We start from the raw sequence: 23,390 nt of genomic DNA on the forward strand, positions 1-23,390 counted from the left end.
CTTATGGCCATCTTCCATACCACAAGTACTCCTGTTCTTTAGTCTCTAAGGTGCCACAAGTACTCCTGTTCTTCTTTTTGCCTAAAATAGGGGAATTCTCCATTAGCCAGAACCATGGCTTTTAGGGCTACTTTATGCTATTGTGACCCTTTTACCTGGCATTTTATGGGACTGGAGTGGAGGTAAAGAAATCATGGGAAGGTCTTGGTGACAGCATACTGTACCATTCAAAGCAAGAGTCTTCCATTGTATAAATTTCTAAAATAAGATCACAGCTCATTTCTTGACTAGCCATAAAATGCTCACATGATATAAAAATTAGCTCTATGGTGCTTGGTCACAAAGTGAAACATTCAAATTTTAAACACTACACAGTTTCAAGATGACCACAAAATCCAACGGAAGCTTTTCTTCCACAGTATGTGCAATTGAAGGATTGTTTCATCTTAAATCACTACTGGAAGACTGACTTACGGATGTTCTGCTAGGCTTTCATATCCTCCCAGACTCTCAGCCAGCGCGAAAAGCTATAGCAGGGAATACAAACGTTCACTTTGAAAAACTGCTTGTTTATTTATTTGAAACAAAAGCAAGAGGATTTAAAATAGCTACATTGTAGAGGAAAAGGCAATTATGTCTTATAATTTACTTAATTTTGAAGTGGAATTTGCTGAACTAGAAAACCACAAAACTTTCATATCATGGAAAAAATACTGGATGCAATAAGAAAAAACAATTGGTATGTAGTTTACTAGCAAAATGTTACTGGGTGTGAAAACATCAGCCTTAACTTGCTTAAAGAAGAGAAAGCAACTCAAGGGAGAAATTTTTGTCAGGGCTAACCAGGGTGCACCCCTGAGCTTTGAGTATAGTCAGAGTGGGGATGGAGTGAATCTCTTTGGAAAAAAATAAGAGCAGAACTAAAAAACTTTAAATTGAAATTACTCCCTCCTCTCTCTCTACCATCTCCCTCTCCTGTCCTAACTATTAATTCTTCAGGTTTCATGCACCCCCTACACTTTCTGGGCCCAATCAAGGGCAGAACTGATGGAACACTGTTTCAGAGGTATTTTACTTGTGTTTGCAGCCTTACTAGAAGCAGAAAGGTCATGAGATTCTTTTCTCACAAGATTACTCATATGACTTTGCAAACCCAGAAATTTGGAGGAGAATCCAAACTTAACAGAATTCAATTGCTGATCCTTTGAGAAATGCCCACCACCCATTAAAGGTCTTCACTAATCTTTAATCATAGATATGCTCTTGCACTAGATGACAAAATGCTCTCTACATACTCTGCTGCATTCAGAAATATACTCTAGATGCGTGTCTGAGGATGCAGCAGCTGCTGTCAGGATCAGCATGCCTGCTATTGTTCCTCTTGCCTCTTCTGCATTCAGGAGTAATCCACTCCTTGTATACTCAGACAGTCTAGTTTACAAAACACCTCTTTCCTTAAGCTTCAGCGCAACAACTGATTAGCCAGGACGCTGAGGGGCTGGAGGTGAAAACACTCAGAGGGAGGTGAATCCTTGATTCTGGAATTTGCTTCTCCCTATTAAACAAACAGATGACTGACCTTCCAGAGCAGGATGAAAGACTCATTTTTGTACTCAAACCTTTGTTTGTGGGATGTTATTTGATTATGTGAAAGTTCAATTGTGATTTTATTTGGGGAGTGAGGGCTAGTGGTGGTGGGATGGTATGGGAGGAAGAGAAATCCTTAATTTGACCGTCAATATAGCTACTAATTGGTTCTGTTTTAAAAAAATTACCAAAATGTGTCCAGAGAACAATAGGCATGAACAAGTTAAATGATGAAGTTTAAGAAAAAGGGAGCTAAACAATGCTTCAAAGCTCATGTTACGAGAACACCTGTCAGGTGATCTGCCAGAAAGAGGCAGCACTTCCTTTTGGAATATGGATCATGAAGAAGTCTCAAAAGGCATTTTCTATTGTCAAGTATTTTAAAACGTTCTAGCAGTGTTACATCAGAAACAGCTTTTCTGCTTTCAAATTGCATTAACGGTTGTCAGAAGATATGCAAATACACCTCTACCCTGATAGAACGCTGTCATTGTGAGCCAAAAAATCTTACCGCGTTATATCGAACTTGCTTTGACCACCGGAGCGCTGCTTTACCGCGTTATATCCAAATTAGTGTTCTATCGGGTCACGTTATATCGGGGTAGAGGTGTACTTTTAGTAGCAACACATGGTTTAAACTAGCTATATAAGCCCCAGCTATGATTGTAAACACTTCAAATGCGCGGATACTTCCTTTTCTTCCTTCTCATTACTGTGCCATCTCATAATTATCCATTATTTAGATTGTGGTACTACCCAAATAGATTAGAAGCTTCCCAAACACCTAGGAAGACAGTCCTTGCTTTGAAGATAACCACTTTCTCTTTCACTCAGACCCCTAACTGAGTCACAATCGGGTTCTCTTACAGAATTAGTTTACATTCATTTGAAGGGAAATTACCTTTAAATTCTTGAGAAAGATTTCAGAATGTTCAAGATTTCCTTTAATGTAAAAGGTGACCATCCCAGGACAGCCAGTGGACTGACGCTTCATTAGCTCATGCTGAGGATGTGAGGGCAGTCCTGAAATAATCACATTCTGAATAAAACAGCTTATACAGTCTGTTAAAATTGCATCAGAGAGCAAGCCACACTAAGGCACATAAAAAGCAACCTTCAAGTGTTAAGCAGCATAGAATCAACGGCAAGATAAATGCCTATGCTGGAGTAAAACTAACAAAACAAATTCAATGGATGTATCAGCAACACCTAGGAATGCAGCATCCTATACCAAACAGAGACAGAACCAAAATATCTTCTCTTCAGAAATCCTGCAACTTACCAGGATAAATGACTTTTTCTACCCGGGGATTTGATTCAAGGTACTGAGCAACAGCCAGTGCATTGTAGAAATGCTGCTTCATCCGGATCTGCAGTGTCTTTAAACCCCGATTGCAAAGGTAACAGTCAAAAGGAGATGGAACTGCTCCAAGGGCTATAAAATAGCACAATATTACAAATATATAAAAAATCTCTTCTGCTTTATTGAATAAGGTCTTACTTTCCAAACTGACCCCTGATGTTAACAGATGCAATTACCAGTACCATTTATTTCTATAGGAACTTTGCCTGTTTATATCAGGGTGTAATTTGGCCCTATATCTGGAAACTCAAACCTAGTACTTAGAATATTTAGTGTGGTATCAAACTTTAAAACAAGATAGGGGAGAGAGAAAAATACATGTTTGTATTTTCTCCTCCCCTCCCCCCAAAATATGAGAGTCAGGCAGGAGCTAAAACACTGAAGATTCAGGGATGAATCTTCAATCAGACATACAGCACTCCCTCAGATTATTTTGTTTAGACTTACTTTGTATTCGCCCTGCCTCATGTGTTCTTTTTACAAATTCATTTTTATCCTTTGAATAAATATACAGATGACAGAAAAAATGAAGCTGCCAAAACATAAGATTCCCAATTTATCATACAAAAAAATCACGTGTGCGCACTGAGTGATATGGTCATAGGTCTAAAGGAAAACAAATCAAAAAATGGACACCAGCTACATAAAATATTTATTAATTATATGCCTCCTTATATACATGTAAGGAGATATTTTGCAGGGTATTAAGGGGGAGGAAACAAATATTTAAATACCGTATTTTCCGGCGTATAAGACGACTGGGCGTATAAGACGACCCCCAACTTTTCCAGTTAAAATATAGAGTTTGGGATATACTCGCCGTATAAGACTACCCCTCTTCCAACGCACACCAAAAAAAAAAAATTAAAAAAACATCGGATTTGATTTCAATATGGTAATTTTAATTCAAATGCTTATGACATGCAGGTACTTAGCAGGAAAACTGTCACTTATAAACATAAGGCTGTTTGTCATCAAACATGTAAACATAAAACAGTGCAAGTGGATTAAACTTTTCCTAATTCACTCTAAAGCTGAAAGGAAGGATAAGACAATAAACCCATGGGAGCTGCCATGCTGTTTGTTTTCTAAGCTGTCAACCAAACTGGAACTGCTGATGATTGGAGGAAGATAACAAACAAGAGAGAGAGAGAGCAAGTGCCGGGCAAGTCCCTGGCGAGTTAGCAACGCCCATCATAACTGCAAGCTACGGTATTTTTACAGGTTTTGCTGGCATGACAGTTTCCCTTTAAAAGCCTTCAAAATCCTCCTGTTCATCATCTGATATCATAAGTACATCAATGACATCTTGTGATACATTTGTAAGGCAGTCATCGTATGGATCGAATTCCGTATCAGATGGTGTGGTCTCAGCTTCGGCTTCCTCTTCATCTTGCCACAAGTAGTCGTCCTCCACACCATCTAATGAATTTGATATGCCACACTTCTTGAAAGACTTGATTACTGTTTCTGCATCAATATCATTCCAGGCTTTTATGACAAACTTGCACAAAACATCCAACTGTGGAGCACGCATGTTTCCTCCTTTTGTGAATGACTTTTCGCCGCTAACCATCCATTCATTCCACTGTTCTTGAATGCGATCTTTAAATGGCTTGTTTAGGCACACATCCAGTGGCTGTACCAACGATGTCAATCCTGCAGGAATAACAGCCGCATCTGTGTTTAGTCTTGCAAGCATTTGATTGGTGCTGGGAGTTAAATGAGCCCTGAACATATCCCACACCAGTAGACTACATTTTTGAATAAGTCCACCTGGTCGCCTGCTCCATACATTATCAAGCCATAGCTTTACCCCTTCTTCATCCATCCAGCCTTTTTCATTCATATGTACAAAACAACCAACAGGGAACTTGAATTTCGGCATTGTTTTTCTTTTAAAAATAATCATTGGTCTCAGTTTGGTGCCATCAGCTGTGCATCCTAGTACCACTGTAAAACTGGACTTCTCATGTCCTGTTGTTTTAATTAAAATTGTTTTTTCACTTTTTTGATGGACAGTTTTATTTCCAACCATATCAAAATTCATTGGAGTTTCATCCATATTTCCAATACTACTTAACGCATAGCCATGTTTAGTGCGCTGTTGTATTACGTATCGATGGAAACTATTTACTTTGCTATCAAGATCTGCAGGTAATTTTGGGGCAATTTTCATCTTTTGCCTCAGTACCATATTATGCCTTCCCATGAATCTAGTACACCAGGATACAGTGGCCTTAAATCTGTTGCTGTGATCTGGGTTAGATTTGGCCCACTGAAGTGCAAACAAATGTATTTTATTTCGTGTCACTACATAACCGTTTTGGCGATGCTCATTCACCATGTCTGCTACATGTTTTTCGAGTTCTGGCCAATGTGGAGTGCCTCTTCTTAATGCACACTTACCCCTTGGCATACTCTTTAATGCTTTTTCATTTGCTTTCCAGTCCCGAACCATCTTTTCTGTTACTCCATATTGTCTTGCAGCAGCGCAGTTATTATGTTCCATGGCAAAGTTTACAACTTTAAGTTTGAAACTGGCTTCATATTTCTTTCTTCTTGCTGGTGGAGCCATGATGGGGTTTTGACTGTTGGACATTTGTATACTGTACTGTATGTACTGGTGCTATACTGTATGAACAGGTACAGATACTGGTGCTGTACTGTATGTGGTACCCAGTATACAACAACCAGCCAATCAGGGCAAGCGATGTACCTTACCGGCGATTGGCTGGTTGTTGTATACAAAGCCTGCTTGGATTGGTCAGCTCTCCCTGCCTGCCCAGCCCTCCCTGTCTCCAAGACTATCAGAGCGGTAGCGCAAACACGCCTCTTTCACCCGTCTGGCCCGCCCTTGTATCCTATTACCTCCTTCTCTGCCTCTCAGATCTCGCACATGCGCGCCTGCGCCGCTTCACTGCAGTCCTCAGGAGCGAGATCTGAGAGGCAGAGAAGGAGGTACGGTAATAGGATACAAGGGCGGGCCAGACGGGTGAAAGAGGCGTGTTTTTCTGGGCACAGCGCCGCTCTCTCTCTTTTTTCCATACCCCGGGCGTCCCGGATGCCTGCAGCTTGCTCCGCCCTTCACTTACACCTTCCCGGTGAGGCGCCCCCTCACCTTGTCATCGGGCGGGGATGCGGCCGCGGCCGTTTTTGAGCTCCCCCCACCATATGCAGCGACTGCAGATTCTCCAGTCCGGCTCGGAAGTTTCAGCACCCGCCCTATAAGACGACACCCGGCGTATAAGACGACCCCCGACTTTTGAGAAGATTTTCCTGGGTTAAAAAGTAGTCTTATACGCCAGAAAATACAGTAAGTTTAGAAAGGTACTGTCCTGACAGCCCTGCAGCCAAAAGTCCTCTGTTTATCCACAGAACAGATACTGCTTCAATCCTGAATAACGTAGCTGAAGTTGCGTATCTTAGTTCAAACTGGGGGATTAGTGTGGACCAGCCCTAAGATAGTTCCTGCCTGACAAAGCTTGCTATCTAGGACCCTGATCCTGCAAAGACTTACAGTAACTCCTCACTTAACGTTGTAGTTATGTTCCTGAAAAATTTAACGATATTAAGTGAATCCAATTTCCCCATAAGAATTAATGTAAATTGGGGGGGGGCGGGGGAAGAAGGGTAGGTTCCAGGGCAGCTTCCCCTACTGTGCAAACACCAGAGGTGGGGGGGGGGTCAACCTTCAGCCCGCCCATTCCACTCCTTCCCCCCAACCCCCCCCCCTTTCCCCCCCCCCCCCCCCCCCCACCTCCTACCCCTTTACTTCACTTGCTGGCTCCTCCCCCCTCCCTTCTAAACACCACAAGCCAGCTGATTGCCACGTGGGGGGGAGGTGTGCCGAGTCCTCGCTCCTCCCCCCTCCCTTCTGCCTGGGGCAATCAGCTGGCTTGTCGCTTTCCATGTATAAGCAGTGCAAATAGTGATAAACATATTAAATAATGCTTTTCATCAGCAGATTTCAAAGCACTTTACAAAGGTCAGTATTATTTATCCCCATTTTACTGCTTGGAAAACTGAGGCACAAAGCAGCAACATGACTTGTTCAAGTCTATCTAGGAGGCTGATGGCAGTAGGGTGATCAGATGTCACGATTTTTGGGTCTTTTTTTTTATATAGACTCCTATTACCCTCCATCCCCATCCTGATTTTTCACATTTGCTCTCTGATCACCCTAGGTGGCAGAGACAGGAATAGAACCCAGATCTCTGGAGTGTCAATCCAGTGCTATGGACACTAGGCCACAGTCCATCCCATTTAAACTCTTGGGTCATATTTGTAGCCTAGATACATGGATTTCATATGTAAATATATCACATGCTTTCTGTTGTGTTCAGGCATACCTGGATCCAATAAGTTTTAAAGAATTTCCTGTGTTGGCTACTTACCATTTTGTAAGAATTTGAGCCTTTCATAGAGATCATCACAATTTACTGAAACCAATCCCATTACAACGTCACTGTGCCCTGAAGATAAAAGAAGAGCATTAAATTTTAACTTGTTTGTAGTCAAGAAGCTTTCAATATATAAAGGGTTGGGGGGGTTCTTTTCTTGGTCCTGCTACTACATACTTCCTTTTCTGTTTTTGCAGTTCAAGACATCAGATATTTCTCCTAACTGCTGCCATCATCTATGCACTGACATGCACAGCCTTCCCTACCCGGTCTTCCATACAGTTTCGGAACCCCGACGTGGCACTCAGGCCAAAAAGTTTGCCTACCCTTGGTTTATAGAGTGTTGTAACCCTGTATGTACTTGAGTGACAGGCTGTCAGCTCTTGTAAGGAAGTACAGAGCTATTCTTCTGACTCATCGGGGAAATCAGATCATTAGCTCCATTCAGGAATATAAAGGACTCTTTGCTGTACTACTGATTGATCTCTTTATCTCAGAGAAGCCCTTGAAATTGCCAGAGTACATTCTCCTCCGTGAAACAAACTATCTCCCACCTCCAGTAATGCCCCCTGGTAGATGAGGGTTTGTCTACCAGCTTTGTATCAGCTACTGCAGCCCCAACCAGCAATCCATCTGACTGATGCACTCACTTTACTGAGCTGCCTGCAGTTGCTGGCTGGGAAGTGGCCCAGCCAGAGTGGGGGTAGGGGGACATTGTTGGGGGACATAGTGGGTGTGTGAGTCAGTGATGCATAGCTGGCGATCCGGGTGAGGACCTGCAGAGCAGGAGAAGAGGATTTGTAAATGAGGGGTGGGGATTTAGAAGGGGATATCCATGATCTAAAGGGAGCTGTCAGAGCTAAGAGCTATCAAGGAAGACAGCGTTCACACCATCTATTGTGAAAGTGTTTCCCACCTAAAGTAGCACCCAGTTTATTAAGCTTCCACTGTCTATTTACCCCTACACGTTTCAGGAGGTAACGCCAGTCACTTGTGGCCTTTCACTCAGCATTTTTGCACGTGGACGTAAGGTGCTTTTCAAACAGTTGAGGGTCATTACAACCAATGGCTCTTGGTAACACAGACAAGAAAGAAAGACAGAAGAAGGTCCTGGAGGGAGAAATCCTAGTCAACTTGCTCAAGAAAGAGCTTAGGTTTGAAAGTACAGTCCTGTTTTAGGGCTTTGTTATTTTAAATTAAATAAAGGCAAGTCAGTTGAGCAATATCTGTTGTGTGTATGCTGTGGTCAGGAACTGGGTAGAAATACCACCTATTTATAAAAGCAACAGAGGGTCCTGTGGCACCTTTAAGACTAACAAAGGTATTGGGAGCATAAGCTTTCGTGGGTAAGAACCTCACTTCTTGCATCTGAAGAAGTGAGGTTCTTACCCACGAAAGCTTATGCTTCCAATACTTCTGTTAATCTTAAAGGTGCCCCAGGACCCTCTGTTGCTTTTTTACAGATTCAGACTAACACGGCTACCCCTCTGATACTTGACACCTATTTATAGGTTTCCTCATAGCAAGGATTTCTGAGGGCTCTTTAGACAGATACGGAGAACAAAGCGCATGAAGCAGCAAGAGAAACTGATATTTTATGGCAATTATTATTGGTTTTAGACAAAACCAAGAGAACATTTGAGCTATGTAATATTCAGACGCTTACCATTCATGTATTTGGTTGCTGAATACATACAAATATCTGCCCCAAGAGACAAAGGACGCTAAAATGGAACAAACATAGAAGATCTGATTTAACATTCTTTCACCATTTTCAATCACAAACTACTCTCACCTCATCCCACAGAAAGCAGAAATTTGGTGATCAAAAAAACTAAGACTCAGGTAACAGACACACAGGCTGGGAGTTTCAAAAGTACGTCTATCTCCTGTTGACTTCAGTGGGAGAAGAGTTAAGGCAATGCAAAGCACTTCTCAAAATCCTACCCCTAATTTTAAAAATTATTTTATTTCCATTTACAGACTACCTACCAGACGGCTTATAGGCATGTACAGAATAGTAACCACTTCAACATGCTTACAATCTAATCAATGTTAACTGCACATACAAAATAACTTGCCCTACCAATCAAAACCCTGAGCCTCTTCAAAGAAAGGCCCAGGTAACCAAACCAATTTGTTCATTGCATTTTTTTTTACATTTGTGTCTGGATTTGTCTTTCACCTTAATGACACTGCCACAGGAAAATCAAAGCGTTTAGAGCAGGAGCAACTGACAAACAGAATTCTTCACATTTGCTTAAGTTTCCAAATTGCTCTTCCAAGGAAAGAGTAATTGGAAGTGACAAGAGAAACAGCTGCTTTCTCTAAAAATGAGCTGACTTTACATCAGTCACTCAATTATAGACTGCAAATTATTACTCTTTAACACTTATACTGTGTTTATTCAGTGTGTTAAAAGGCCAATGTAGTTAATAGATTCAGAACAAAAAGGTAGAAAAATCTTGCTGTCAGACTATGTACAGAAGTTTGTATGGTCTTGCTGTCATCTCTCAATAGTGGAATAGTAATTAAAGCACTAGTGCTTTCTTCGATATGCAACATATTAAAGTAATAATAAATTCATGGGGATAGTTATCCTCTTAGCCATGTGTCCCAGTAGCAACCTTCAAGTGCTTAATACATTACCTTTTAATACTTGTCAGACAATCCTACAGAGTTAATCATTGAAATAGATTTTCTCTCTTGTGATCAAGTTAACCGACATACTAACTAGACAAGTTATTGCATATATTGCTCCTTCAACACATTTCCATATTGAGTCTTGCAGAAGCAACTCACAGTCAAATTAGAAAAAAGATCACTAAACTTTTTTCAAACTAGGGCTCCAATTCAGCAAAGCACACACTTAAAGTTTAAGTACTTACTTATATGCTTTGATGAACCAGTGCCTTAAAAGGAAGAATATGAGGTATTACCTTGACAATAGCAAAATCTTACAAGTTTGTATTTGTGCAGATCTACTTTAATCACATACAAATCCTTTATTTTGTAGCACCTCCTAAATTTATGAAGAAATTAAAAAGCAAACCAAACATGACAATTCCTGCTCCCAAAATGTAGTAAATTAATCTAATTTTCATTAAATCAGATAAGTGTATGTGTGTGTCTTGGCATGAACTGGAAACTGTACTTTGTCTGAATCTTATTCACTATACTTCAGAATTTTTTAACTTGAAAAAGTATTACCTGCTGCACAAATGAAAAAAATAGGGGAGATTTCTGTGGCCAAAATAACAAGCTCTAAATTACCACAAATAATAACTAAAGATTGTGTAGCTGAGAGGTTAAAGTGTTTTTTCTATATTTCGAAGATGCTGCGTTCAAATACATTAAGGTTATAGTGTTAAAATATTTTGTTCACTTGTTCTCCAAATCAAATGAGATTACAGATTTATATTTTTTAAAAGAAAACAATTAAAAACACAGTGTAAGGCCCAGAAAGGTGTCCTAGATTAAAACAAACAAGACAGGAGAAGAATTCAGCCATTTAAAGAGGAGTTAACTATAAAAGCAACCAAATCAGAAAATCTATTTAAAAGGTCATGTTAAGTCACAGTTAGAGAAGGTAGAAAATTAGCTTCACCTTAGATAATTGTTTTGATTTAGTGCAACCATTAACTAAATGGGCCTCTTTGTTTTAATAGATCTCACATCTTTATATGGTTAGCTGGTTCTTTTTCCAATTCATTCTTTAAATGGCGTAAAGTGCTTTGGATCAGATCTGTATTAAAGAGCCAATTGTGCATCACACTTTCCGTGTGAAAGCTTTAAAACAAACCAGAGGCCAAGAGCACACAGTTCTTCATTGGTCGTCCCGTCTGCCATTAGAAGTCATTAAAAAAAGATAAATTAATCCCTGTGTACCAACCTTTTTCCCATTATTTCAGACACCCAGTCAGCTTACCTGGAAATATGCTGACATAAAGGTGTTGTCCACTACTAAAATAATGTCTTTATGTTTATGGATGACATCTGCACAGCCTTGAATATCAATGACCTTCAGGGTGGGATTTGTGGGAGTTTCAAGCCAAACAAGCTGTAATTTTTCAAACAGAAATCATTAGTTTTAGATACATTGTGTAATTTACAGGTACCATCACCTATAACTTTCTTTTTAAAAGGTCACTTTTTCCTTTTCTTCTTTTGCATATATTCTGAAGAGTGCGACAGACTGAGCCTCACATACTTACATCTGGGCCTGATGCTATGGATCTCACTCACACATGCACCCTCCTTTCTTAGAATTTCTTTAGCAATAGCTTTACCAATATAATAGTGAATTTTTTTTCATTTTTTAAGAAAAGCTCTTAAAAATCATTAGCTGTATTTAATATTAGTTTGCCAAATGCCATGTTCCTATCCAGCTGTGAAAAGTGTAATTACTAAAAAAGAACCCCATGAAAAAGCAGTCTTTAACCATTAACAGAGTCAACAGCAAAACCTTCCCTCCTCAACCCAGAAGCCCCTTTACAACATTCACCTTTGAACAAACCTTTATTACTAGCCCAATAAAAAAAAAAAAAAAAAGTCCCTCTCTGTGTGGCCCCTGAAGTGTTCTGAATTTGCCACCCAAATGCAGAGCATTCCCAAGAAGAGACTTCAGAACTTTTAAGATCTGTGTTTATGCTTTCTGCCATAAATAAAAGCCTGTCCTAAGAACTCCTACGCTCCTATAGTAAAAACAGCATTTGTAAAGGAATAAAACAAAAATCATTCAAGACACACTGCAAATGGAATTCAGGAGTATTCTTCCATTACCTTTGTATCTGGTGTGATTGCAGCCTCCAGGCATTCCAATTTGCTACAGTCAACAAAAGTAATCTTCAAACCCATTCTGGAGGCTACCTTCCTGAAATATCTGTTTGTACCTAAGACAGGAGAAACACTGTATTATGAAAGATATGCTTCTGCTTTACACTTATTTTATAAGAGGGAAGAAATTTTCCATTAACACTAGAGTACACTCACTGATTTTCATTTTATGGGTAAGAAAGGCTCAAGAAGGCGGGTGGAAGACAAAGGCAGGATGCTTTATGCAAAAATTAGACTAGTAATTTTGTATTTTTTTAAAGTACTTTTTAATGACTGGATGGACTATTCCCTTCCTGTATGCAATTCAAGTTACCACTTCCCCCTTTTCTCTGGACTTGCCACCAGATGATTCATGCCAAAGCTGTGTAAAAACTTGTAGAAAACACATTTAATAACAGTAATTCCAATGTCAGCCAAGTAACTATGTACAGAAGACCTTGATTATATGATAACTTAACCAAAGCATGTGTTGACCCTTGACTGACAAGCCATCCAGGTTGGGCAGAATTGTGGGAGATGGTGCTAGCAGAAAGGAAATTACTGGGTAAGAAATTTTCTGTTCTGCAGCCCACTGTCTCCCACAATTCTGCTACACATGCGAAGCAGCGAACAGGACCAGAGAGGGGTAACAGAACAAACACAAAGGAAACAAAAAGACCTCTCTCTTTTACAAGATTGCTCAGACAACATGGTTATTACTGGACCACCACCTTTAAGACCTTCCTGCCAAAGGAGCCCTCCGCAGAAGACAGAAAGTCCATTCTATAGCATCTGATAAAGGTTTTAGTTCAGGGGTCGGCAACCTACGGCACGAGCAGATTTTTCCTGGCACGCGGCGTGGGCTGAGCTGCTCAGCCCCGCCGCCACTCTGGAGTTCCCGCTGCCGGCTCCTGCGGGAGCGGGTCCAACTCGGCCCCTGCTGCTGGCCTGGCGGGGAAGGAACCCCAGGCTGGCAGCGGGCTGAGACCCCGGCAGGCAGGAGCCGCCAGTGAAAACCCCAGAGCCGTGGCGGGCTGAGCCGCTCAGCCCGCCCCGCTCTGGAGTTCCCGCTGCTGGCTCCTGCCAGCCGGGTCCCCGCGGGTCCCACTCAGCACCTGCTGCTGGCCTGGAGGGGAAGGAACCCCAGGCTGGCAGCGGGCTGAGACCTCAGCTGGCAGGAGCTGGGGGCAGAAACCCCAGAGTGGCGGCAGGCCGAGCCAGTCACTGCTCTGGGGTTCTGGCTGCTGGCCCCTCGCCAACAGGGGTCTCTACCGCGCAGCTCCACTTATCTTGCTTCCGGTTGGAGGCTCTCTTGCAGACAGGGTCCAGGCCTCCAGCCCTGCTCAGGCCTACCAGCCACCTACTCCACTCACCTCAGCTGCCAATCTTGGTTTCCAGCCCTTGCTCATCCTGCTTTCGGGCCTGGAGTTCCAGCAGGCCACCCTTTACATATAACAGTAGTTTGGTTATATATTATAGGCTTAGAGAGAGACCTTCTAAAAAGCGTTAAAATGTATTACTGGCACGCGAAGCCTTAAATTAGAGCGTATAAATGAAGATTCAGCACACCACTGCTGAAAGGTTGCCGACCCCTGTTTTAGTTGATGACCATATTGCTGCTTTGCAGATCTCTGTGGTGCAAGCATATGCTCTTCTGGCCCATGAGTCACCATAGATATTGTGCAGAGCTCCTTGATTCCTTCTGGTACAGGAACATTGGCTGCATTGTATGCCTCAACAATACATAATCTGATCCATCTAGCAAGGGAGAGCGTCAAGATTCTGAGTCCTAGAGTTTGGTTGGAAGGAGACAAATAGGGTGCTTGACCTCCTCACGGACTCTGTATGCTTGATGTAAATCTTTTGTGTTCTTCTAACGTCCAAAGTGTGCCACAGCTTCACAGCTGGGTGCTGTGGCTTTGGACAGAATGAAGGGAAGGAAATCTCCCGAAAGGAAAGTTCACCTTTGGCAAGAAAATTTCTGGCATTCTTAACACCACCGTGTCATCGTGAACATGCAGTAAGGTTTCTGCATAGCTAAGGCTGCCAGTTCTGAAAAGTCACAGGGCAGATGTGATAGCCACCAGAAAACAGGTTTTGATGGAGAGGTAGTATCATGACGCAGAAGTCAGGGGTTCAAAAGGATGAGTGGTTAGGGCTTTCAACACCAGTGGTGGATCCCATTTAGCGAAGGTCAGTCCGACCACCAGTCTGACTGCTCTGAGAAGCCTGGAAACCTGAAGGTTCTTGGTCAGGGAGCGTAAAGATTCTGTGAACAGTATGCTACAGAGGGCTGATACCTGAAGTCCCTTATCCACCCCTTGAAGGAAGTCTAGAATAACTGCAAACCCAGGATCTTTTGGGTTTGCTCTGTGCTCGATTGACACCAAAGGCTGAATTTAGTCCAAATGGATGAGTAGGCTTTTAGAGTGCAAGCTCTCCTAGAGGAGAGCTAAGTCCTCTATCTCTTCTGAAGATAGGCCGAGCACAGCTAACACTTCCCTTTCAATAGCCAGGCTGCTAGATGAAGGCATCTACCAAATCCACTGAGGTTTGGAAGTCCCCTTGAAACAGACGTCATTATCAAAGCGAGGATCTCCATCTGAAACTTTGTTTTCTTCATCCATTTGTTGAGCCTTTTGAAGTCAAGGATGGCTCGGATTCTTCCTATGCCCTTCTGAATAGTGAAGAAAATAGAGTAAAACCCTGAAAAGCATTCTTTTGGGGAAATCCTATCACTCATATGTCCAGAGGTGGAAGATCTCATTCTGGAACAACTTGCGCTTGGCAGGATCCAAGGTGACTGGAAACTAGAGGAGGGGGTGTGTTGGAGTCCTCATCTCAAGAGAGTAGTAACTCTGGCATGCTCTCTCTCAAATCCACTTGTTTGTGGTTGAACTAAACCATTTGTCTTGAAAATAGTACACCCTGTCTCCAAAGCTCAGGTCTGGGTCAAGGTATGTTTGCTCATTGTGATACCGAAGATGGGGGTTTTCCCCTCACTCCTCAGTTCCAAGGTTTTTCCCTTGCATATCTGTTGACTTTTCTCAGGAACCTCCATAAAGAAAATGAATGAAAGAAGTGTCTCTGTCTGCATGTGGGTTTGTAGTCCCTTCTTAGAGCACTAAGTGGAGAAGGGAGGATTGATTGGTTTTAGTGGTTGAAAATGCAGCTATCTTATCCAACTTTTCTCCAATGAGGAGAGATCCTGTGAATTTAGAGAAGCAAAGGGCTTGTTTGAAGAGAGTCATTACTTTACAGGGAAGAAGCCATGCTTCGTGGCCGCAGAGCTCGATGCCATGGCCTCGGCACAAAACTGCATAGCATCAATTGACAAATTGCCACAAATGCTGTTGCTATGGAGATTTTCATAAGTATAGACAAAGTTGGTTTGGTTTTTGCCCTTAAGAGCTTTACATTATTCCAGCCATGACACTATGGCTCGACCAAAGCAAGTGGCTGCCAGAGATGCTCCGAGAGTGTCTGGGGAAGCACTGAAGTCCCTTCTGAGGGGGGCGTCCACCTTCCTATCCATCAAATGCTTAGGAAAGAAGTCTTCTTTGGATGGAATAACCATATCCCTTGCTAGAGATGCTACTGAAGCATTGACTTTAGGCATGTCAGTGACAGCATTTTTTGACTCCTGGATCTTGTACAATTTGAGGATGTACTTTAGTCATTACCCTTTTCAGGGGCTTCCCACTCCTCCCTCATTACCTCCTCAAATGGTACGTACAGGAGCATAGAGAAGATTTAGCAGGCAGTATTTACTCTGAAGCTTGTTCTCATGGCCCTGCTAGGTTGGATCTGTATAGCGGAGACAACTTTTTCCACGCGGCTTCAAACTTCTCGGGGGGGAGGGGAGGGACACAAAACAAAACAAAACCTTTGTTGCATTTTATCTGTGTCCTGCTCAGAAACTAAGTCTGATAGCTCTCCTTCCTTGGTAGAGAAGGAGGACAAAATACTTTTGGGGCTTTTTCTTATCCTTTTTGTTCTTTACTTTTTCGGGAGATGGGAGGGGAGAAGAGCAGGGGGGCACATGCTTTTCAGGCATGACCACGCAGCTATGCCCTGAGCAGAGTCTTTTGCGGCTAGCCTTGCATAGGCCCTTGACCATGCTGGAAACTTCTCCCTTGGAGTCCTCCCCCATAGGCTCCCACTCCCCCAAGCTGGGGGATGGGGACTCATTGCCAGAGTTTCCTGACTCAAGCTGGGAGGGAGGGGGGCTGATTGTGAGCCCAGATTCTTTCCTCAAAGTATTGAGGACCCATTTCAGGACTGAGGTGTGGGGGTGAGGTGGGAACAGTAGCCCTGCTACAGACTTATCCTGATTTTGAATTGCCCTGGGCTGGCAGAATGAAGTCCTCCTGGTCCTTAGAGCCTCTCCCAGTTCTGTTTTAGGTTTCCTCATAAGGATTTTCTGTGGTAGAGTCACCGCTTCCTGGGGAGATCGGGTCCCAACATGTGTGTCTGGCTAAATGCTCCATGCCCTAAGCTGGCTGACCATTGCACTGCTAGATTAGGCAGGGTGTAATTCACCCTCCATGGAGCCCGTTAAAGTTGCCTCCCAGATGGAGCAACATCTGGGCTTAGCTCTGTATTTGGGTGGCTGCTCTGCCATCCCTGAAAGGGGGCAGAAGATCTCATCAGGGTGGCAGTGAAGCAGAGACTCCGTGCAGTTTCACCGCTGCACTGCTGAATACCTGGTCCAAGAGAAGGAGAAGAAAAACAAGAAGGCTGTTCACCGCTACCTGAAAACAAAGAAAATAAAAAGGCAAAGGAAAGGTCAGAGGAAAAGAGAACCGCAACTGACTGCTGCCAGGGAAGCAGAAAATCTGATGGCAGCCAGAGAAAGGGGGTTGGTGGAGTGCTGCAGTTTGAACTGCCTCCGGAACGGCACACAGGAGGCGACTAGCTCATACATAGCAGAATTATGGGAGATGCTGGGCTGGAGAGTCTTGTATTTTCAAACAGTTCTGTGGATGTAAGTAATGGGAGACCATTAAGGCTATTGTTTCAGATAGATTTCTTAAGTACTTTTTATTTTGTAGTATTGTATTGGACTCTCCTATAGGAAGATGAAAGTCAGGATTGAAAGGAAATCTTTTTACGGTCCCAAAGTGCACTCCCATAGTGGTTTTCAACTTGAGACCTGAAAAGAAGAGGGAAAAAAAAAATAGAATGCTAGAATACCAATGTATCCGTTGTACTAAATGCTCTCCTTACTCTGATTTGGGGCATTCAATACACAATACCAATGGGTTTTGAATATCACTTGGAAAGCATTATGCTTAGGACTATTTGAATGTTTTCCCCTTCATTCACGAAACTAGCTATTATTAATAAAACAAAAGAATGGACTTTTGTTACATGGCTGAATTACAACACTTGTTAATTACATTAATTTTCCGTTTTTCAGACAGTCCATCTGCGTTTGCCTTCTTCCTCCCTTCCCTCCAGCCCCTTGCTGTTCTACTCTCCACATCATCTTTTCACACCCCCACCTCTCCTAATTCTCCTCACTGTCATGTGTTTCCACCATGCAGCTTCAGAGTAGTCACCTGTTTCAGGGTCTATTGTTGTGGAAAAAGTCACCCACGCATTGATTTTAGTTCACAGACTCAAGCCTGAGGCCAGTTTATTGCAATACATACCAACGCGTTGGGGTAGCAGTCCGAAAACTACCACAGCACGCAGGCTGCTTTTATTCCTTCAAACCGCAAGCATAGTACAAATAATGCCTCATTTGCGTAAAATAAGAGTTGGGGTCTGTCCCTTTTTCCCGGTACCTTCCTTATTATTTTACGAGAATTGGGTGCCTATTGGGTGGGGGGTTTCTTGGTGGTTTTCGCCACGGGTGGTACTTGGCACCAGTTGGAATGCTTTTCTCGTCAAGGTACATATTATTTTTCCGGGGTTTTACGGTTAAGGGCTAGGGGTTTATCACAGGACACCCAAAGAAGATATATGATTGGCTAGTTTGGCAGTTAGCTGGAATTACAGGGTGCTCACAGGAGAAGTTGCATTTAGTCAGTTTGCATTCAGCTATTGCTTCACACAAGCGGTTATTATATTTCATCAGCCATGAACATATTTCATTAGTGCGGCTGCTGGGGCTTTTTATTCTTTCCCTCCTTGCACCCCCCCCCCTCTGGTCATGACCCTTGACCGAGTTTGGCAGGAGGCTGTGTCACTTAGCCTAGTTCCGGCTTGTGGCCTGCAGGGCGGGCCTATATGATGAGTCTTCGCTGATGTTCTGATCGGTGCAAGGGAGGCCAACCAGGCCTATTCCCCCACAATTTCCCTCCTCCGATGCCGTGTAGGCATCACCAATATTCGCTTTTGCTGGACACGGCCGAGGCCTGGTTTCCCGAATGAAACAACATCATGAGAAGTGTTCCTTCTCGGGAGGAAGCTGCATTGAAGATGATGAAAGGAACATGTCTGAACATGCAGGATCTTCAAGTCGGTATTTTTTTTTTATTTCATTCTTCTTTCTTAAGGACTGCCAGTCTTCCTGCTGGACTACTCTTGAATTCTCGTGTTTGAGCCAAAAAAACCCCCAAATTATAGATAAGATAGATGTTACTCTATCTATCTATTTATCTATCTATGGTACTATCATTTTAGATGCACTTGTGATAAAAAATAAATAGCTGAAATAGACAGATCTTCCTTTTACAATTTCACCTTTAAAGTAGTACTGAGTGTCAGTGAATGCAATGAGTAATACTAAATGAGCATTATGGTAATAATGATTAAATAACATTGACTTATTTTGTTTAGGAGAATCCATCCTCAACATACAGGATTCTGAAGACTATCCACCTTCAAGATCACCATCATTTTCTACAATGGCAGATAACTCTGAAAATGATAATGTTTCAGTCACATCATGTATGTCACATAGCCACAGTACATCACAGTAGCAAAAAGAAAAACAAATCTCCATCATCCGGAAACAACCATAGATAAGTTTGTGATAAGAACCAGCGGATTACAAAAAGAGGTAATTGATGAAAGAAATTGCCTGGTTTGTTTATGCAACAAACTCTCCTTTCCGTATGATTGAGAACCCACACTTCATTAACATGGTTCAGTCATTAAGACCAGGATACAGTCCACCCAACAGAGCAGATGTCACAGGCAAATTGCTGGATAAAGTGTATGAAAGAGATTGAGCAGGGTGCAAAAGTTCTAGAGGGTAAAATTGTTAACTTGAGTCTTGATGGGTGGAGCAATGTCCACAATGATCCTGTTGTATGTGCTTGTGTGACAACAGAAGAAGGGAATGTCTTCCTTACAGAAACAATTGATACATCAGGAAATGTACACACAGCAGAATACTTACAGTAGCAGCAGTAAAAGCTATAACAAACTGTGAAAAAAAATTCAAATGTCTAGTACGCAGCTTGGTCACAGACAATGCTGCAAATGTATCCAAGATGAGAAGAAATTATTTAGAAGAGAGTCCCAAGCTAATAACATACGGTTGCATTGCTCATTTGATGCACCTCCTAGCCAAAGACTTCAGTGTTCCAGAAATAAAGGCTAATGTTGTTGAAATTGCAAAATACTTCCGTAACAACCACTTTGCAGCAGCTGCTCTGAAAAAGGTGGGAGGAACCAAGCTAACTCTCCCACAAGACATACGATGGAACTCAGTAGTGGACTGTTTTGAGCACTATATATCAAGATCTGGCCTAATCTGATGACAGTCTGTGAACAAAATTGTGAAAAAGTAGATGGCACTGTCACAGCCAAAGTTCTCGCCATTGGGCTTAAGAGAAATGTTGAACACATGCTGAGTACCCTGAAGCCTATTTCTGTAGTCTTGAACAAAATGCAGGGAAATAGCTATTTTATTGCTGATGCTGTTGAAATTTGGAAAGAACCGAGTGAGAGCCTAAAAAGAGAAATATGCAATGACAGTTAAATTACAAAAAAAAAAAACCACGAATGGGACAAGCACTATCTCCAGCTCATTTTCTTGCAAATATTCTCAATACTCGGCACCAGGGTCAAACCTTAACTGCTGAAGAAGAGGAGTTGGCTATGACATGGACATCCAGCAATCATCCCTCCATAATGCCAACTATAATAAACTTCAGAGCTAAGGGTGAACCATTCAAGAAATATATATGTTTGCTGATGATGTTTTAAAGAAAGTCACACCATTGAACTGGTGGAAGTCACTTAAGCACTTGGATTCGGAGACTGTTGAAGTGATAATCTCACTTTTAACAGCAGTAACTTCTTCTGCCAGTGTAGAAAGTATATTTTCTTCCTTTGGACTAATTCATTCCAAATTTAGAAATCATTTGGGACCTGAAAAAAGCAGGAAAGTTTGTTTTTCCTTTTCCAAATTATGAACAAACAGGAAAATGAAGGTGAAGACGACTGACTTAGTTACAGAAGCCAATATTTTAAGTTTCTTGTGTTGATGTGGCTGACATAGTTGATTTAAATTTTTTTTTTAAAGATTTCATTTAACTATTTTAGTTAAAAACAATGTTAACAAAAACAAGCCTGATTTTTAAAAACTTGAATGGTTAAATTCAAAAATTCATATTCTTGTTTTGTTAAAATATTATGTGTTTGCTGATGAAGAAAAAAATCTAGAATACATAATGTTGTTGTTTTTAGTTAAATAAAACAATTTAAATGTCTGTCTGGTGATGTTCTCCTCCTAATACAGCATGGCAAGAAAATCCTCCAAATATTAATGATTAACCTGTTGAATTGGAGATAGTTATGCAGTCATTGGGAGGTGAACTATCTGCTTCAATTACTTTTGGTAAAATAACCAATCATTTATTTTCTGATATAGTTGTAAAACTAAATCTGAAAAGTTTTCAAAATAAATCACTTTAAAAAATGTATAGTGTGTACCTTCTAAAAAATGAAACCTACATCTATCTCTGATTTGTGAAGGATATGTATTAAGGTTATAACAACCTTATGTAGAAATCCATAATTAAATAGAGGCTTCCTGACGAGTGATTTAAATCATAATTTAAGTCAATTTGATTTAAATCAAATCCACCATGGTGAGCTCATTAACTCAGAGGTTTAGCCACAAAGCCTACAGCAATGACCAAGGGCTGTAGGCATATCCAGTGTAATTTTTTATTTAATTTTTTTTAAACACTGGAAATAACCTATTTAAAGAGAGATGTCAATCTCACCAAAACAATTCTGTCTGGGCAACTTCTGGGTTTTCTGAGTCAACTTAGGTTCACATAAGCATATGATATTTAACTTGTGGATTCCTTTTGGCTCCATACATGTAAATAGACTCTTTAGATCTTATTTCTGGGTTGGGAATGTGAGGATCACACCCTTGTCATGCTAGCATTACCTTTTTCAGGTGGAGATAAAGGCTCATTTTTGGTCTCATCAGTGTAGAAGACTTTCCCCCTCCCCCCCCCCATTTATTCTGTCTGGGAAAGTAATGGACCAGGTTGGATTGCATACTTCTGCAGAGAAATACTCTACAGCCAGCAGCCTACTTTACTGATTGCCTGGTAGGACATTATGATGATTTATCATCTTCTGACACAATGGTTCCTTAGTCACCCCCCTTTTTTAAGCTATCCCCCCAGGTTATCCTGGTATATGGATGACCTGCAAGTGATGAAGCATGAGGGGAGGCAGTTTGTAACAGCAGCCAATAGAGGCTACATGGCAGGGGTCAGTATTCCATCTCCAGTGGTCACGGTTGAAAGGCTGGAGCCCGAAAGATTGTAGTGTGGAGCATTTAAGTCTCAGACTATGTTGGTTTTGGTAGTGGAGAAGTAAATTCCACCATTTCCTCTGTAAATTTAAATCAGCAGCACTGCTTCATGTACTGGACAGCCAGGTAAATCTAAGTGGCTTGGAAAATAAGTTAACATTTTTTTAATATGAAAAACTGCTTTGTGGATAATGGAGGGCAAGGTGCTGAATTCCTTCAAACATACTGTCCAGCTCTTGCTCAAGAAATCATCTTTTAACAAATATTGCCAAATGGTTGGCCTTTCCCTAACCTTTCCTTTACTGAAGAGGCAGCTAATCAGCTTGTGGCATCTGGACTCTTCTGTCTTTTTTCAATTTGGTTCAAGACCTGGGTATGATATGGAGGCTATACTAGCTATGTTGGTTGATTATCTCCTTGTAGTGATGAACAAAGGTCACCTGTTGACCATGCTGATTATTCTAGCTCTCTCTGCAGACCATGAAACAGGAACCTGGAGGTGGTATTTACTTTCTCGAAGATTCTGGCAGAAGTGGACAATATATTCTTTCCTCTGAAAGTTCCCAGAGTAATATGAACAATTCCTTCTCTACCATATGGAGGCTCAATAAGGATATGTCACCCCTCCCCCATGTAAGGCTCCATAAGGATGTGTCATCCCTCCTGTTCACATTTGTGAGGCCACTAGATAAGAAGATCAGTTAGCCATACCTTTTGAGTTCTCCAGCTTAAACGAGTGCAACCATTCTACAAACAGTCACATCTCCACCTTTGGCCAACGAAGTCATGAAGGAATGGTCTGTTATTACAGAAGACTTTTCATTGCATGAAGTTTTCTTTCCAATTAAAAATAAGGTTATCATAAATATGCAATTCAAACAATAGCTGGTTGAACATCCTAAATGCTTAGTTATCTATGATCAATTTAATATATTTAAGGTGTAGTACATCTAACACAGTTAAGACCTAACATATATTTGTGCTCACTTACCTCCATAAACATCATCCATACAGATAACAGTGTCTCCCATCTTTAACAAATGTGCAATATTCATAGTAGCTGCTAAGCCTGAAGCATAAGCTAAACCTAGAACAGAAAAAAGAATCACTGTGGCAGAGAACATACATATTTACATTTTAATAGAGAGATGTCTTTACGCCATGTTATGAACATAAAATTTCTGTTCCCCCTGCCTCCCCCATTTTCCTATTTAGTGTCAATGTTTTATAAAGGGCCAGGTTCTGCCACTCTTACTTATACTGAATAGTACGTTACTACATGAGTAGTTCTACTGACCTGCAGAGTGGAGTTGATATTTATATACTAACCATTGTTAACATTTTTGGTTAAAGAATATTAAAATTCAGGTATATTTTAAGAAAAAAGCTTAGACCAGTGAAGAAGCTGACGAAGTAAATGCTGACAGCAAAAGCTTAGTTAAATGATTTACTGTTAATGGTCAAACTCCAGTGCGCCAACCCT

At 41.5% G+C, this 23,390-nt stretch overlaps 1 protein-coding gene across 1 annotated transcript in view; it reads right to left on the reverse strand.

The window, feature by feature from the left end:
• CTH (cystathionine gamma-lyase) overlaps nucleotides 1-23,390 on the reverse strand; it is a 49,828-nt gene that overhangs the window by 14,304 nt on the left and 12,134 nt on the right. Inside the window, exons 3-10 of the mRNA XM_034779255.1 lie at nucleotides 22,899-22,994; nucleotides 12,136-12,245; nucleotides 11,282-11,413; nucleotides 9,020-9,077; nucleotides 7,348-7,425; nucleotides 2,870-3,022; nucleotides 2,489-2,610; nucleotides 475-527 (exon numbers count right to left, since the gene is read on the reverse strand). Coding sequence (XP_034635146.1) covers nucleotides 475-527; nucleotides 2,489-2,610; nucleotides 2,870-3,022; nucleotides 7,348-7,425; nucleotides 9,020-9,077; nucleotides 11,282-11,413; nucleotides 12,136-12,245; nucleotides 22,899-22,994 — 802 coding nt within the window. The remainder of the gene's footprint in view (nucleotides 1-474; nucleotides 528-2,488; nucleotides 2,611-2,869; nucleotides 3,023-7,347; nucleotides 7,426-9,019; nucleotides 9,078-11,281; nucleotides 11,414-12,135; nucleotides 12,246-22,898; nucleotides 22,995-23,390) is intronic.

Source organism: Trachemys scripta, chromosome 8 (assembly GCF_013100865.1).
Source record: "Trachemys scripta elegans isolate TJP31775 chromosome 8, CAS_Tse_1.0, whole genome shotgun sequence".
NCBI classification, from domain to species: Eukaryota; Metazoa; Chordata; order Testudines; family Emydidae; genus Trachemys; species Trachemys scripta.